The 16,552-nt window shown below is 31.9% G+C and overlaps 1 protein-coding gene across 1 annotated transcript; it reads left to right on the plus strand.

The window, feature by feature from the left end:
* The first annotated feature begins 489 nt into the window (after positions 1 to 489).
* LOC148602141 (forkhead box protein J3-like) lies at positions 490 to 15,990 on the plus strand. Its single transcript, XM_088554986.1, has 9 exons — positions 490 to 867; positions 5,132 to 5,206; positions 5,955 to 6,041; positions 6,875 to 6,985; positions 7,488 to 7,602; positions 8,482 to 8,604; positions 9,822 to 9,959; positions 11,598 to 11,725; positions 12,750 to 15,990. The coding sequence occupies exons 1-9, from the start codon at positions 502 to 504 to the stop codon at positions 12,861 to 12,863; spliced, it is 1,257 nt and encodes a 418-aa protein (XP_088411112.1). The 5' UTR covers positions 490 to 501; the 3' UTR covers positions 12,864 to 15,990.
* The last annotated feature ends 562 nt before the right edge of the window (positions 15,991 to 16,552 follow it).

Genomic DNA, 16,552 nt, shown 5'->3' on the forward strand with positions numbered 1-16,552 from the left:
AATATTTGAAACGAGGATAAAATGTACATTCTACTGGGAACGATTGTTTAATATGACTATACATGTCTGATGTCTTCCATCCCTATTTTTGACAAAAATAACTTTAAAACATCGGGAAACCCTCAGCCCACGCACATAATGTGGAATCATGGTGAAATCGCGCACCTGTTGATTTTCCCGCAATTTCATCCTCGTACATTTAGATTACCGCCTAGACGAGCCCCGAGAGGTATCGCAGGAATGTTTACGCTGCTATGCGACGTCGTTGGGGTCAAAGTAATTTCCGGAAAAGTAAACTGTTTGATCACTCCGCTGAAAAAATATTAAAGGCCAAAATACATTTCATTTCTTCAATTCTGCATAAGTTTTGAGTTCAAAACGTTCTGTTGATTGGATATATATCTAATTTTTAGAATTTAAAACCCGGTCTAATCCATAATATTTAATGTTTACATTCTGCAAATTAATACGCCCCTCGAATGATGTAAAGCGGTTTAATTAATGAATTTAAAGATGGCGGACCTAGAAAGCTCGCTAACTGCTATGGACTGGCTTCCCCGTTTAACCGTCGGCGGGGCAATGGCCGGGGCTGTAGGTAAAGACGGTGTATCAAATGGACAGTTAACTAAAACCCAAGGTGGAAATATTGCATTACGGAAGGCTCCCAATTCACCATTGGACACAAACGCAACCCTCGATCAGAACGAAGCCACAAACCACAGAGATGGAAAGCCTCCGTACAGTTATGCTAATTTGATTACATTTGCTATAAACAGTTCACATAAAAAGAAAATGACACTTAGTGAAATATACCAATGGATCTGTGACAAGTTTCCTTATTACAAAGATGCTGGGAACGGTTGGAAGGTAATTTGGCACTGTTACAAAAAATGTTATTTCAAAACAATGTCAACAATTGGAACTGCTTTGGCCCAGATAAAATATTTTCTGTTTGAATTTCAAAATCTGTCATTTTGTTAAATGGTTAATGCAGTAGTTGTTTTCTCTTGAAATATCGTTTCCAGAGTCGTCTGGTATACAGATAAATGTACATGTTTACAACTAATAGTACAAGCTAAATTTTCTGATCGCATGTGCATTGTACAAAAAAATGTACACAGTTGTATCAGTATTATTGTAGAGTTTGTGAACAAAGTCCAGACAGGTAAAATTTGGGTAGGACCTGCATTTCAACCTTTTGTGCTGGTCCCATGGCTGACAGCAGTTAAAAAGATTTTGTGAAGTCTGATTACATGGAACCAGCAAATTTTCAGTGAAGTCTGATTACATGGCACTAGCAAATTTTCAGTAGGACTGTCAAAAAAATTGCCTTCGTTTTCCCAAACTCTGTTATTGTGAGGTTGGCCAACACGTACAAAAATGTACTTGTACATGGTATGATCTAAAATGTCTAACCATACCAATTCTCGAATACTATTTAGCTGATTTTTCCAGTAATGATTATCACTTTATACCTGTATTTCCAGCTGAAGTTAGTACACATTTTCAAAATGTCATGAAGGCTGGGCTAGAATCAATGTTTTTCGAAAATTTAATTTTTATTAGACTTCGTTTTTTCGAAATGTGTAACCCGAATTATTCAGTATCCAAAATCAAAGTCTGGTATTTTTGTTAGTACATTAGAACATCATATGATCAAAATTTACATGGATTGTATGTTAAAATGACATGAGATTATGCTTCTGAGGTTTTAATTTTAATTCTTGGTAAGATAGTATCTATTGCTGGTACAGGGATGGATGCTAGCTGTGACACAATATTAAATATTTTAAAACTTGTACCTACATGGAAGACTATAAGTGATGTTTAAACCTCTGAATTTTTTTTCAGAAAAACAAAATTTGGGCAGGAATGTAAGAATTAGTTCATTATCATTTTGGAACTTTAACTTCCTGTTACATTTTGGGCCTTTTGAAAAGAGAAAACGAGTCAAATGATAATTAATTATTTGTAAAAAAATACATCATTTTCATGACTATGAATGAATTCAGAAGGACTTTAGCATACATTTACATGTATCTCATACAATTTTCAGATCTTAACACTCCTTAACAGGGCCTAATCTACACATCAAAGGCAAGGAGAAGTTTTAGTAAATTCTGTTTGAAAATTAACAATATTGACATTTTTGTCTATGTAATCTATTACAAAAACTTCTCCCTGTCAAAAACAAATGGGATAAGTGAGCATAGACAAGGAGTAGTATTTGCTCATTTCGCCTTCTAGATTAGGCCCTGCTTAATAATGAATAAATTGGCAAAATATTATATGGATACAGGGTACACATTTTGGACCATATCCTGTATATACATTGTTTAATTTCAAGCATGTTGAGGATATGCATTGTACATGTACAAAATGTAATCTGATGGAGACATTATACATGTACATATGCAATTTTGCGCATGAACCCTGTAAGTTTGAGTGAAGTATGTTCTGCCATTATCCAGATAATCACTATACGTACATGATCAGTGTTCTAGATAGGATTTGAATATAGAGGGGCACAGGGAAGAGGGCACTTTAACACGTAGCATGTTTTTTTTTTTTTTTCAACCAAAAAGGGACATTGATCTTAGTTTTTTTTAAAGGTTTATGTTTGCAGTAAGTCAGATATATCTAACGTCATTTTTTTCTTTTCTTGTATGTTTGTATTCTTATTACATACCTCAGGTAGTGTACCTGCCTAGTTTTGAAAATGAAGGTGGGACAATGTTGCATCATATCTTGCAAACTGAATAAGGTTTACTGCATTAATATATGCATGACACCCATATTGTATTATTAAACTTTCTCAATTGACCTACAGTTTGTAATGCCATGTGAAAGTATATATTTGTAGAAATATATTAGCCAGATTTGAATTACTAATGCTCAAAGTTACCCTCCTTCATATAGTTGAGATCCTACACAATTCTCATCTTAAAAGAATATGTAGATAAACTTGATCATTGTTCAAAGAGATATGCTGCATTTAATATTATAATGATTATGGGCAAGTGATTCTTTACATTTATGACACACTATAAAGTGAAATGTTGCATGAAATATAACAAATATTTGATATTGCTTAAATTGGATTTCAAAATCTTTCTTTAATTAAGAGAATTATTATTTCCTATATCTATTGCAATCGGAACTTTTGGAAAATGTCTTGTACTGTTGAAGATATAATCATGTTTTTACAATATTGAAATTATAAGGGAGGTGACTGTGGAATTTTGAATAAACAAACATGTGCAGCATGCAATTGTTTACAAGGGTGGTTCTACAAAATTTGGACTTGTTAACTTAAAAATTTTTGTGAAATTGATTGTGCAGTAGAAATTAATTATTAACCAATGATTGGCTGTCATAAAATGGTGATAGGTCCAATCCGGACAAGTTTTCTACTTGTCAATCATCATCCATAACCTTGATCAGCTGATTAATGACCGATAATTCCCGAAGGTTAGTTACGACAGGATGTAGGTAATGAAGGTGACACTTCTTTATTATTGACTTGGGGTGCCGATAATTTATAAACTCGAGTGTAATATTAAAGGGACATTCAGTTAATTGTAAATGGGCACTAAGGGGGTGTTCAATAGGGGCAGAGGGGCGGGGCATGGCGCCTCTCCATTTTGCCCTAGCTAGGACATTGATGATTTGCTGGGACAGTTTTTGACCGAGCAAAATGAAATTTAGCCTCTCAAATACATTGTAAGTTGAGTGAACTATTCTTACATGTACATACAAATTCCTGTGCTAAAGAGCTTATTCCTTAGCATTTATAAAAAACATCTTTATACACCAAACAACATTCAATTGATCACAACTTGAGCAGTTTACAGTATCCATATTGTGACTGAAAAAATTAATTGCATTGGCTATTTTTTTTCACTAAATTAAGAGTTGTAAGCACATGTCCATTTTTTATGTACATGTAATATGAGTAGTAGTATAGTAAAGTATTTGCTAATTACGAGTTATTTTTGACGAAAATAAACCTAACCCTCGAAGTTTCAACATTTCAGCAATTTTTAAGATACAAATGTAGTTTACGTGTGGAATGGAAGTGACTGCACATGTGTTCACTTAAGATATTTGGATATGAGGTGTTTAGACAATTACACAAAAATTTTCTAGGCTTAAGAGTGAACGCGAACATAGCCAATATTGAAGGAGCAAAAACTGCATAAATTTGGACATTTATCACAGATTTTCACCATTTTAGCTAAGTTTAAGGGACATTTGTCTTTGTATGTTCAAATATAATCATAATTCAATCGAAAGGACTGAAATATTCATTAAATATGTTGAGAAATTTCATCATACAACTTTCTTCAGGTGCACATTGATTTTGGAGAAAATTTTGCACTAAATGAATTACACCTTTGCCTACTTAATACCTAAGCAGCGACAGGAACTAAAATACAAAATACTGTAAATGCTTCAGTGAACATGATAAAGCTGACTGTTTCTTCTTATGATCAGACATAAGAGTATTGATTTACTGCTCAGTTCTAAGCTTTATTACAATCGTATGTTATTATCTTGGTTGACATCCATTATTAATTACAATTTATGTACTATAAAGGTGATCAGCTTATTGATGGTCTTGATTTTGATATGAAGGAAATGTTACATTTGAAATTGAGAATTTTATCATAAATGCATTACTTGTACAGTACACAAGCTTGGACTTTCTTACATTGTATGCACACATGCATCTAATTCTGCATCTGTAACAAAATGTAAATTACAGTCTTCACTAATACGCAGTAGTCCAAGGTCCAAGGCTTTTCAAAATGAAAGTGGGCCTGTAAAATTACCTACTACAGGCCAGTAGTCACTATTATCAAATATTTCTGAAAAATGTGTTTTGGGCCTGTGTTATGAAGACTGAAATTATAAGGATACGAGTTTGAACTACATGTATGTATCCAAGATGTGCTGTAAGAATTCTCTATTAAAAGTTTTTCATTTTTCATATTGTTTCATATACATGTACAAAATTACTACTTACACTTTACACGGACTTGTTACAGAAGAATTACATGCATGACATTTGTAAGCTTTCTTTGCTAATGTGTATCAAACTCAAACTTGTATCATTAATCTTTTTCAGAATTCAATAAGACACAACTTGTCTCTGAACAAATGTTTTCTGAAAGTTCCAAGATCAAAGGAAGACCCAGGAAAGGTATGTATATGTACATGTATGCTTAGACCAAGACAAAAAATAAGTCTGTTTAAGGTTACTCTACCTACCCTAGCACATTTTATTGGATTTTTTTTGTTGTTGAAATTCTGCTAATTTATATTTTTTTAGTTAAACACAATTAAAGTGAAGAATTCCTCCTATAAGTGTCTATATAAGCTGATTTTAAAAAATGAAATGGTTTTACCTATACATGTATCTACCCAATTTTGTTCATCCAATGTAATCTTATGCAGGCATATATTTTTTTCTTGGCCGTAACAGATGTAGACACAACAAACATTTTTGAATCCTGATATAATGGGTCAGTGGTTTGCCAGAAATGTTGACAGTGGGCAAAAAAAAATATTATGAACTAATGAACTTTTAAAATGGTTTTCAAGCTGTTGGACCAATGTTGATCAATTTTTATGGGTCTCTTAAGGAAGTAGACCTGTGGTACGGGACATAACTCTTGAATCAGTGACATGTTTGTATCATTTCAATTTTACCAAAGCCTATCAAGCTTTCATTTGAAACAGAATGAAATCAGTCTGAGTTACTTTGATGTTTACTTGAAATGATGTAGAATGCTGAATAAAATTTCCAATGGTTTGTAAGAGTTGTTGGGGGAGGGGGGAGAGTACATGTATATACAGTGTATGGATAGGGATATCCATCCTTTCTTCCAGTCAAAGGCATACTCTTTCATATGTGTTACTCCTCCTACACCACTGAATGTTTATTTCAGGGGTCTTATTGGGCCATAGATAGTAACCCACCAGATGATCCACTGCCAGCAAGACACAAGAAGAGGAAGTTTATCATTACAGATAGGGTAAGTGTATAAGATAAGTGTGGGTATTGTTCTGTCTTAGAAAGAACACCATGGTACATCAGGGATGATTTTGAACTCTTTCAAATGTGTCCCCCATCAGTTCACTTGGGAATTTTCAAACTACAGTAAGGCACTGCAGATACTATAACAATATACCATGAAGTAAAGTAACACATTTCACATTTAATTTTATTTAAAAAAATAACCATCAAATGATAATAAAAGCTGTCTCAGTCGATAAACATGGGTTAAGATCCGGATTGGAAATGGATGTGGGACACTGACATAAAATATTTGGATTTAAATTTTTGATACTGACAATTGGCAATTTTTCCAATTAGGGGATGGTGTCACCTGAAAGGGAATGAGGCCACATGGCAGGCCCCAAATACTATAGTAGCGTCATCCCTGTACATGTATATGTTACGGACTTTCTGATTTAAGCAAATGTGTCAGCCTGCTAGACTTCTGCTAGTCAACTGCTGCTGAAGGACTTACTTGCATATGTATACCAAATCATTGGCCTTTTCTCTCCTTTAAACTGTGCTTCTTCGTCAGTGAATTGTAAAGGGAAAAATTTTCTATGAAGTTTTTACACCTTCATGTACATTTATATTCTATTGTGATCTTTAATGTTACATATGTGTATATATTCTCAAAGTCACAGTAAAAAATGCCATCAAGTATTATTTGCCCTATTTAGAAAATAACATTTGGAAAAATATATAGAAACTTAGTGCTACTCATTACTGTGTTGTCAAATTTTAATGCACTCTTTAGTGTAGGAATTAAAATGTATTGAATGCTAATTACAATGATATTCTCTTTGATAGTGTTCCCCATACAGTCCAGAGTCTGGAAGTCAGTCATCTCTTGGGTCACCACCTAACTTGTCACAGGTTAATGTTCAGGTCACCACATTACCAGCGCCTTCACCTAACCAGGTAAGGTCATAGGGGTCAAAGGGTAAATTATGCTCTGAAATGTTTTCAAGTCATCAGGAGTTTTTATCCAAGAAAGGACATGGTCGCTTTTATAAAAATAGAATATTACTTGTCCAACAAGGTGGGCAGTTCAGGTCCTTTAGAGCCTCTAGTTTCAGGTTGTTATCAAGGATTTCTTATTTGCAAAAATTGTAACACATTTGTTTTCTTTCTGTTAGGTTGCAATGCAAAAAAATATACTTGTAAAAGTTTACAATGAAATGAAAAGAAAAAAAGCTTGCACTTAAACATGAAGAAGGTACTTTTGCATCTTGTGTTGCATAGTTTAATAGAATATTGGCATCTTACACAAATTTTACTTCTAACTAAGCTTACAAAATCACTACAACATAAATAACAGTAAAAAACAAAACAAAAAAAGGCAGTAGCTGAATTTATTGTCTTACGTTGCATGCAATTTTTTATGTTGTTATTTTTGTTGTTTTTACCTTTGACCTCTCAGGGTGCACAGTCTCAATCAGCTTCACAGCAACAGATGCCATTTATGAATGGAGGAATTGACGATCTCAGTGCTTCATTCAGAAGTCTCTACAAATCAATGTTTGACACCAATCAGGGTAAGCAACGCAAACTTCAAAGAAAAATATTTGTTTCTTAGGCCTTTCATCAATGCTTTAAAAGTTATCTGTGGAAAGAGCATCTTTTTGATTTCCATAAACTTTTTGTTCCATGTTATCAAGTACTGGGACTTTTTCAATTATTTTCAGAAAACCTTCAACATATTTTACATTTTCATTTTATACGACCACAAAGAATTTGAATTGTTGTGTCCTTAATGAACTGTAAGTCTCTGTGTTTAGTGTGTCAAAAACTAATATTGTGTCCACACTTGACTCAAGTGAACAGAGTTCATCTGGCTAGGATTGTATCATGCTGTGCTTGGCTAAGCTTTTAATTAAATTTTAATACTTTCAATACTTTTTTAGATTGTAAGGAATCTCTGTAATATTTTTTGTGTTTGTTGGAAATAAGCTCAATCATGTGGTGCACACTAAATTACTTACTTCATGTGTAACATGAACATTGAAATTAGCCAAACAAAAATGTAACCGCCTTCAATCCTGGTTTAATTTTAGTATCAAATTTAACAAGTAGTTCATTGAAAAAAATCACAGTCACATCTATAACAAAATTTGGTCCATGAGATGCTTTGGGTTTTGACATTTTTTTAAAAATAAAATTGGCTTGTTGCTCCACTTTTTGGTGAAATTTCAGAAGCCCAAAATAAGGCCTTGGACTTGTGGATAATTATCAACACTGAAATGAAGATAGCAAAATTTTCCATTAAATCAAAAAGAATTTTCTGAAATTAAATTATTATAAAAATAATATCTCCTATTTGTTGAGATATTTATACTGAAAATATTTTTTTTATGTCAGTATACCTCTTTATCTTCAAGGCTTTGGTCACAATGTTTTTATCTCTTTCTTTACAGGTAGTAATACTCCGACAACTTTGAATGATTGGGTGCAAAATGTTGATGTTTTGAAAGAAAGTTTACGGTTGGCTGGATCAGGCAATTTTGACTTAAATAATATAGATTTAACACAGTTTCAAGGTAAATTGTTTAAGAGTACTTAACAACATTCCTAGGCAGGAAAAAAATAAAGACATAAAACACGTGGAAGAGCAATCAAGGGAACCAATCAAGGGAACCAATGTCATGGAAATGATACTAAATAAATTAAAGGACATGTATATAAATATGATAAATGATTAAAATGGAACCTTGTTAAGACTTATTTATCTATACACTGATAATCAAGCCAATTTACTATAAAATCAGAAGTTATGTTGAGCATGAATACTGTAAATATATTAATTTTTTTAGATTCTCTCAAGTAAATATATTTGTGGGTATTGATTTTCGTGGTTTTAAAATAAATGTTTAGAGATATATAATGTTAAAAATTAATTTCGAGAACTATTTCATAGTGGTTTTCTGTCCACTGCAAGAAAATAGTATGTTACAGTAATTGTGAGTTTGTCATTTTGGTAAAATGTGTTATTAATATGTTTACTTCAGTGAAAAGTTCTATAATATGAGTTTCATTATTGCAATTTTAAGTCATTCTAGAAAAGTAACAGCTTGGAACATTGGAAACATGTTGTAAACTAATCTCAAACAACAAAAATGAACAAGAAATTACACACACAGAAACAAACACCACAAGTTTTGTTCTTTGTTAAAATCTGTGTATTTTAGCATTAACAACTGTTGAAGGGTTTATTTAATTCATTTTTTAAAAAAAATGATAGCTTGCAAAAAAAAAATTTCTTTCCAACAATGGTTTATTCAAATCAATTTAGAAATTTACGTTTCTTGTAACTTTCCTGCACCAAACTTTCATTTGCCTTAGGGACTGACAATTCAAGAATACTCAGGGATGATTTTTTTCTGCTTTTTAGCGGAATTCTGCTAATTGGAATCCGAAGTTTACAGTCATGATTCTGTTTTTACTGTTTATTTATTTCAGATATTACCAATTATCGTTTTGTTTGATGACCTCATAAAATTACCCCTGAATACTGAATAACCTGTTTTTTTCTGGCCATGGTGCCACAGGAGTTGATAAAACACTTAAGTCTGATAGTATTCTTAATTTCCATGGCAAGTCTAGTTAAAATCTGTGAAATTGATGATGTCACAAACAAGAATTTTTTTCAGTAATTTTTCATGCATGATGTTCTGGTCATAAGATGTATTTAATAAGACTGGTTCTAATGTATGGATCCAGTCCGATGGTATACTTACTTTTTTATTCTTATCAACAGGTCTGATGGACTCCATGAAGAACCTGGATCAGACAAACTGGCAGCTCTCACAGGATCAATTCTCTGACCTAGCTGCATCTCTCAATACTTTCTTTAACCAAGCTGGATTACCAGGCTCAAATCAAGATCCTAACTTAAGTAAGTATGGTATAAAAAAATTCTCTTGACTTGCCTTATCGCTGGTAATTTTTATGGGATGTTAATTTTGGCATATTTTAGTGGTCTTTCTAATAAAAGCGATAACAGGTTTCATGAAATATTTACTTTCGGCTTAAGGAGGTAGACCTAGGGTAAGGGACATAACTCATGAAGTCAGTGGTATGTTTGTATTATATTCAATTTCACCAAATCCTCTCAAGCTTTTGTCTGAAGCATAATAAATGAATTCAAGTTAATTAGATGCTTACATAAGATTGATGTAAAATGCTGAATACAATCGTTCCAATGAATTTGAAGAGTTGTGTCCCTTACCCTAGGTCTACCTCCTTAAGTACTACTAAGCATCTGCCAAAATAAGAAACACCAAAATTTTTCATTTACTTTTTTGCCCAAAAATCAAATTTTGCACCCACCAAAATAACCCACCATTCAGTAACTCTACACTCTTTAACCAAACTGGATTACCAAGCTCTTATCAAGATCCTAACGTAAGTGAGTATGGCATGAACATATTCTTTGACGTAGCTCAACAAAGTAATAAAATCCATAACTGAACCATGACAATTCTTCAAAATCAACTGAAAAGTAATATAACGACACAAAGACACATTAATGACAAACATTTTCTTGCTGAGGACAGGTGCATGAAATCTGTGATGGGATGGAGAATAAGCCAGAAATATATTGACTGGTTTGTGTTTATGAATGATTTGTGCTCCTACTGCTTATTTCATTGTGTTTTAGTATTTCTTAAATTTTAAAAAAATTGTCAGTTGTATATCAATTGTGTTGTGATTTGGGACAAAAAAAAACCCAAAACATGATTATTTTTTTTGTGACTGTTAATAAAAAAAAGTATCAATAATGAGGCATGTGCACAACTTTATTACTCTAAAATTTTAAATTCAAAGACTGAAAGAAAATAGTCTTTCAAAATCAGTAACTTATAATCCGTTTTGCATCAAGTAAAATTAGGCGAACTATTGAATAAATAAAAAATGATGCACTTGATCCAATCTGTAGCTTTTTGCTTGACTAAATACACTGATAGGCTGAAGTCAAAGGAATTTAATCCAGGGACAAAGACCAGACATGGAAAACGTGACACACGACAAAGAACATGAAATAATCAAAATGATATGTACAAAGCCTCAAAAGTAAATGGGCAAATCGGAATCCACTAAAAACAGGCAGCTCGGACCAGTTGCACTGGTAGGGTAAGCATCCTCCGCTTTTCTAGAAACACCCACTCAGTTTCTCATGTCCTGGTAGATGAAAGAAGAAAGTAAAGGTATGCTGCATTGAACAAATCAGTTCATAGTGCAGATGGATGCACTGTAACAATCCATAAGTTCATGATGACACTCATAAAACTTCTGTTTTATAGCAACACGATGTCTTCAATTTTATAGCAACTTAACCATGTTTCAGATGCCTTATTATTAATAAGTCTAGCATGGTACAAAAAATCTGCATAGTTATGAAAACCTCTGGCATAACATATAAGTTTTGATATTAAAACTCCATACTCAGATGTTGAAAGCGATATTGCCACAGATGAAAGGAAAGTTGACAATATGAAATTTTATATTTAACTTTTTACTTATTTTTTTTCAGATAATCCAGGGCTGTTTAACAACAATACCAACTCATTATCACCATTATCTAACAACACAGCATCACATCTAAACATTCCAGACAACCCATCAAGTGTGAGTCCACAAGTCAGTCCCAGGCCATTAGCGGTAGGTTATGTACAACAAAATAGTGCATATTCATACTTGACGTCACATTGGCTAAGAATGTTTGCCTGGTACATACTAGTGAGATTTTCCAAAGTGCAAGAACTATTTAACAACAGATGTTGTCGATAATCAGTTTTATATCAATCATTTAATGAGTTTGACCTAGGGTAAGGGAAACAACTCTTAAAATCAGTGATATGTTTGTATCATATTCAATTTCACTGAAGCCTATCAAGCTTTCATTTGAAACAATGAAATCAATCCAAGTTACTTTGATGCTTACATGAGGTTGATGTAAAATGTTAAATACAAACGTTCCAATGACTTATAAGAGTTGTGTCCCTTACCCTAGGTCTACCTACGTAAACAATTGTAAGTCGGAGGCAAATTTAATCTTTATTTTTATTTTCTTTGTTTTCTGAGTTATTGAACTTTGAGCAAAGGATCCTTATCACTGAAACAGCTAAAAAGAAATGTCTAAAAAAAACAGAAGATAAAAAACACCAATTTGAAAGTTTAACTTGACTAATCAAGGAAAAATGACAAGATTTTCATTTTGTTAAATTGAGTTATAATTTCATTTAAATGTACTAAAAATAATTATTTCCAGGGCAGATAACTGTCAAAAACCTCATTTTTGGCCAAATTCAGATCTGAAAATCAGGTTACAGTATAGGAAAATTATTTTCGTAACACTTTTCTCAGCCTCTTGATATTGGATATCCAGCATCATGTATGAGTTCCATATCATAAGATTCAATTTCAACATCTACTTTCTGTTTAACAAAATTTACTTTTACTAAATTTCTTACGAAATCTGGTGATACAGTGATCAAATAATGTTCTTTCCAAGTAGAAGTGGCATGTTTCTGATTTTTCCCTATTTTTGCCTGAATCTTACTAAAACGTACAATTAAATAAGAAATGCCTATGTTGCAGGTGATATTTAATGGATCTGCAGTTTGGGATAACCGAAAAATTATGTTTTTGATACTATTTAAGTGATATCTTTATTTATTTTTAGGGTTATAATTCAGTGTCCAATCAAGCTGTCATTGTTCAGCCTACACAAACAGCCCAATTCATCTGTAAAGATGAAGATGATGATGAGGAAATAGACTGGGATAAACTGTTGTGATTGTTATTGTTTTCACATGATCATCATATGACATAGTCAGCTGACCAGGTGTCAGTTGATCACATGACAAAAGGGCACACAATGTCAAGTGTCATTATTTCATCAAGTTTCATTAAAAGTTTGTTTTGTTATGAAATTTTGTTAGATATTTATCAATTATTTATTGGTTTATTGAAATTTATAATGCATTTTTGTAAATGATTCATTGATATGAAATATTTAGTCCCCCATTAAGAAATCCATATTTTCAGTAAAAGACAATTTTGTTGTTTGATCTCATCAGTGCAAAATATGTGCTATATACTGTTTGGTTGGAATTAAACTATGCATGTATTTATTCACAAACCTTTGTCGAACAAGTCTTCATAAAATGTATAACCCATTCTAGTGTAACTGATATATGAAAAATACAATAATTTTGTGTGGGTCTTTTCTCAGTGTGATGAAGTGAAATTGTAGTTAAAAAGCATTGGTAGTTGCACTTTTGCAGAATGTTGCACAATTGTATATGTTTATTATTTCTTGAGTTTTAAACTTTACTCTTTTTTTCTGATACTTTATTAGCCAGATCCACATGCTCAGAGATCTAAAATTTATTCTTATAAATCAAATCTAGCACATTCCCATCAATTACTCATAGAATATTTGAAAAGTCCCTATCTGATTTTAACCTGTTACCTATAAGTGCTTTCACATGTTTTGTATACTGCTGAGGTTTACAAATATTCAGATATATTTATAAAAAAAATGTTCATTTTTTATTGCTTTGTAAATAATGTGCAGACAGACACATTCCATATGGCTCATCCTCAATACAGAAGGTACTGTGAACATCTGTATCATGGGTCAGATTGGTACTGGTTTTCCTTTTATGGTAGACTTTGTTGGTTCTTTGAATCCTAAATTTATAGACAGCCGAAACCTAAGTGGGATGGGTGGAGAGGACAAGGGGCATCAGACTTGTAACAAAATTGTGGAGAGGACAAGGGGTATCGGACTTGTAACAAAGTTAATGAATAGCTGGTAATGACAATTATATAGATTGTATTCTCTAGGAGTTCTACTTGCTTTATGATACCATATAGTTTTATTTTTCAAAATATATATAGAATAATTTTTTTTTAGATTTCTGTGAAATTGATGCTCTATTCTTCCTGTTTTTTTTTTTCATCTTTTTTTTGTATAAGGGAATTCTTTATTTATACTGGAATATTCATTTATTATTTCCCACTTGGGGAATGAGAGATTTCGTTTTACAGTCTAATTAAAATTTATCTTGTGTCCACTTCTTAATAGATTTTTTCCCTTTTTTAGTATACAAATATATGAAGTACACCAGTCTTGACTTTACATATGTTATTGGCTAAGATTACTATGAAGTTTCTTTAACTAATCTATATCAGTGAAAAACAGTTTGGGATTGTTGAAAATTTGGTAGGTGTGAGGATATTTTTAATTCTCAAATAAATAAGTACATTCAAAATTCTAATTTTTGACCATACGAGGAAAATTGATGCCCTGATTAAGTACATTTGCAGTGCACTTTTGATTGATGTATATTGAGTCATTTTTGGAATGAATGATAAGTTGTATCTCATGAAAAATGATCTATACCTTTGCTTATTTTTAGATTTTACTCTATTTGTAAGAGTAAATTCATCAAGATTTTCTTTTACATATATTTTTGTCCTTCACTGTAATGTTACAAATTATTGTATTAGGGTTATCTCCCTTTTATTGAATAACCTTTCCCATGGGAAGGGAAATAACTCTATTTTATAATTTGTAAACAATGATTTCCTGTCCCTTTTATCTAAGTGCTCAAGGCATGCTGGCATGTCATTTGTCCTGTGTTTTGGACAATCATTGTATACGAGGATATTTTTTGTGCAATTCTTTTCTTTTATGTAGTTTTTTAGCACATTAGTTTATTTCTATGAACAAGCGTTATAAATGATTGTATGCGTAGTATTATGAGAAGCTGTTTTAGTTTTTGATGATTTAATACTTGTACTTATTTTACATGTATGTTATCCACATCAAGTAGGTGGTATATTGGAATCACCTTGTTTGTCTGTCCATGCGTCTGTCAAAAATTTTCGCCACAAAAATCTTGGCTCTCCCTGGACAGATTGATTTCAAATTTGGTGTGTGGCTTAATGTAGAGTTGTAAGCCTTTTTTTGGTTCCTGACTGATGTTGACTTCAAGTACGAGTGAGAGGTACACCTAGTATGACGACGTGTGCAACTTTTTGTGTTTTCATTAACTTACGCTCCCATTAACAGCAGGTGAAACAAAAGAGTTGAATTTATGATTGTTTTCTCCCAAACAACCAATGTTGGTGGAAGTTTTTTATTTTAGATCTTTTTTTTTTTAGTTTTTTAATGACAGTAATCAAATCTCATATATTCATGCATGTATTGAAAAAGTGATTGAATTCCATTTTTATTTTATGTTTAAAACTTCATTTTAACCATACTGTATGGTCACTGTAATTTGAAAAGATGAAAGGTTTTTTTTTTATTTTTCATTAAAAAAATGCATTATATTTTATTCTAAATGCAGCCTTAATGTGAAATATCATTTTAATTTCATACTTTACTCATGGTGATAAATTTTCTTATCTTTTTTTTTTACATGTTTTTGGGCATTTCCCATAAATGTATTTGTACAAAAATTTTATGTTGTGATTTTTTGAAGATATTACACCAAAAAGCCGTCCACTATGTATATGCATTATTTGTCTAGTGTACGTAATGTCCAATTTTTTCTTAATTGTTGCCATATAGATGTAACTTAAGTGTCAGTCTCTGTACAAATCAGGCAGTGAGTAAAACAAGGATAAAATATAAGGTTTTCCATATCCGTTGATAAATTGTGTTATGATTTCATTAAACTGCACTGGTAATGAACATTTCAAGGGCAGATAACTCTGTCAAAAAACCTTGTTTTTCTAACATTCTATTAAAAAAAATCTCAGCAAATCCAGTGATACAGAGATCAAATAATGGTCTTTCAAATAAAAAGAGCATCTTTGAACGAAATAATATTGTCAGATCAGTGGGGTTTTGATATGCATGTTTCTAATTTTTCCCCTTTTGCCTGATTCTTACAAAAACTTAATAGTTAGAAAACAACCCAAACTAATCCATTGCCTTAAAATTTTGCTACTATTGTAAAAGGTTTTAAAATGTTGACCATGTTAACATTCTCATTATGTAGTAATACAATATGATAGATGATTCTTGTTATATTTTTAAATTAAGGCATTATTTTATTTTTCCATTTCGAGACATTTTCAGATACTTCTGCTAAAATTTGTAAATTTTGTGAAGTTAGAACTTCATAAAATTTTCTGCTGAATGGTATTTCATACATTTTATACATGTAATATTTTTAATGGGTTGAACTTTTAAAAACTTTAAGTACCATTCTCTGTAAGAATCAGGCAATGGGTGGCATATCATTTGTCTGATTGTGGTCTTTTTTGCTTCAGATATATTCAATACATCTAGGAAACAACCAAAAAGCTATTTAAATTTATCCTGAAGAATCTATAACATACTTATTTTTGACTGCTTTCATAAGGAAAAATTGCAGGAAAATTTTCATGCCTTTTTTGTAGTGCATTTCAACTGAATATCTGAAAAAGGTAAATTTTAGAAACACTTTGATGGCTATTTCTGGA

Source organism: Perna viridis, chromosome 12, assembly GCF_037379345.1.
Source record: "Perna viridis isolate PV_CMFRI_1.1 ecotype Kerala chromosome 12, ASM3737934v1, whole genome shotgun sequence".
NCBI lineage: Eukaryota > Metazoa > Mollusca > Bivalvia > Mytilida > Mytilidae > Perna > Perna viridis.